Genomic DNA, 1,605 nt, shown 5'->3' with positions numbered 1-1,605 from the left:
AAAAAAAAAAAAAACAACTCAAGAACGAATCCAGCCTCCCATTTAAACGATGTGCTTGACATAGACTCTTATGGGGAGCTTAGTGTTCAGGATTAACACCTGGGCAAGGGACGGGAAGGAAACAGGAGTGGACTGAGAGAGAACTTGAGCAGCAATGCAGATCCCCTGACAGCTTCAACTGTCCCCATGGGGAGTCCTGGGCTAAAATAGCCCATCAGCATTGTTTCCAAGTGGGCAGAGATGGCCAGACTTTTTATACTCCTGCTGGGAAATGGATAGTCATTGGGATGTGGACCCCTGTCGCAAGAGGGTTACCTTGGGCAAGGCTGCTCTCTGCAGCAGAGGCAGTCCCTGGATGGGCTCGGGCTGTCCACTGACAGCACGACCTGTTGTTGAGGAAACATTTCTGTATTCCTTACAGGGCAGAAGAGCAGTGGGGAGATGGTGGTCCTTGAAAGCTGCTCAGAGGCTTGCCAGTTGTGACCTGTGGTTGGAGAGAGGGGAGCAGGGACAGCAGAGTGAGGGAGAGTTTTACCCACAACCATTCTTGGGGGAGCTGAGAGTTCTGGGCCTGGGTCTTCAAGGGACTTCATTCAATTGGATTTACACTCAGGGACAGAAGGTCCACCTCCACATCCTCTGTGCCAGGTGCTGTGCCATGTACCGGGGGACTAAATACCACTTGGATGGGGGTCATGGCTCCATGGAACTCCATGCCTTCCTAGCTGACCACGCCCACCCATGACCCACTGTCCACACTGCTGCCGGACTGATCTTTCCAAAAGGCAAATCATAAATGTGACTCTTCTGCTTAAAACGTACTTAAGATAAAATCCTAGCTCCTTGCCCTGGCCTGCCAGGCCCGCTGTGATCTACCCGGCCCACCTCTCCACTTCATCTCTCAAAGCTCACCCCTTGTTCAGCCAGTCCCGGCCAGGCCAAAGTAGGTCTGCACTTAACTGTTGCCTCTGCCTGGAACCACTTCCCCTCCAGATGCTCACAGAGATGCTTCCTCCGCATCCATCAGGCTGCAGCTCGGTGTCACCTCCTCCAGGGAGCTTTCTCTGATTACTCTCTTGATACATTCCTTTTTTCATATTTATACAACAAATATTTACCAAGCACTTAACTATGTCCTAAGCACTGTTATAGGGAGTGGGGATAACATAGCGAATTAGAGAGCCGAGGCCTTGTCCTCTTGGAGCTAACATTCTAGCGCGAAAGACAATCAATACACAAGCAAAAACTTAAAATGCCATATCAGAGAGTGTGAAGTGCTATGAAGAAAATCAAAAGCAAGGTAAGGAGGCAGAGTGCCTGGGCAGCGTCCATGACATCCAAGCTCACAGCGGCCTCTCCCCGTCTGCGGAGTCACTCTGGGGACCCGGCCTGGGAGCAGAGTGAGAAGAGGCGCGTGAGGCCGGCGGGCAGCCGCGGGGGTCACCTGAGCCCCACCCTCGGGGAGGCGGGGGAGAGGACCCCGTCCCAGTGTGCGGCCGCGCGGCCCCTTCCAGTCCGGCCGCCCAGGAGGCGCGCTAGCTCCCGGGAAAGCGCGTTCTCGCGGCCAGCCAGGTGCGGTGGGCACCGCCCTCCATCCGCGCCTCC

General features: G+C 54.7%; 1 protein-coding gene across 1 annotated transcript in view; it reads left to right on the top strand.

The window, feature by feature from the left end:
• Positions 1 to 1,330: 1,330 nt before the first annotated feature.
• LOC103595807 (transcription factor CP2-like protein 1) overlaps positions 1,331 to 1,605 on the top strand; it is a gene marked incomplete at its 3' end in the record, with an annotated part of 50,153 nt that continues 49,878 nt past the window's right edge. Inside the window, exon 1 of the mRNA XM_008579301.1 lies at positions 1,331 to 1,577. Coding sequence (XP_008577523.1) covers positions 1,331 to 1,577 — 247 coding nt within the window. The remainder of the gene's footprint in view (positions 1,578 to 1,605) is intronic.

The sequence above is a fragment of the Galeopterus variegatus genome, unplaced genomic scaffold (genome assembly GCF_000696425.1).
Source record: "Galeopterus variegatus unplaced genomic scaffold, G_variegatus-3.0.2 Scaffold1851, whole genome shotgun sequence".
Taxonomy (NCBI): Eukaryota; Metazoa; Chordata; class Mammalia; order Dermoptera; family Cynocephalidae; genus Galeopterus; species Galeopterus variegatus.
The sequence above is the reverse complement of the archived record's forward strand: the minus strand, read 5'-3'. Positions and strand labels throughout refer to the sequence as shown.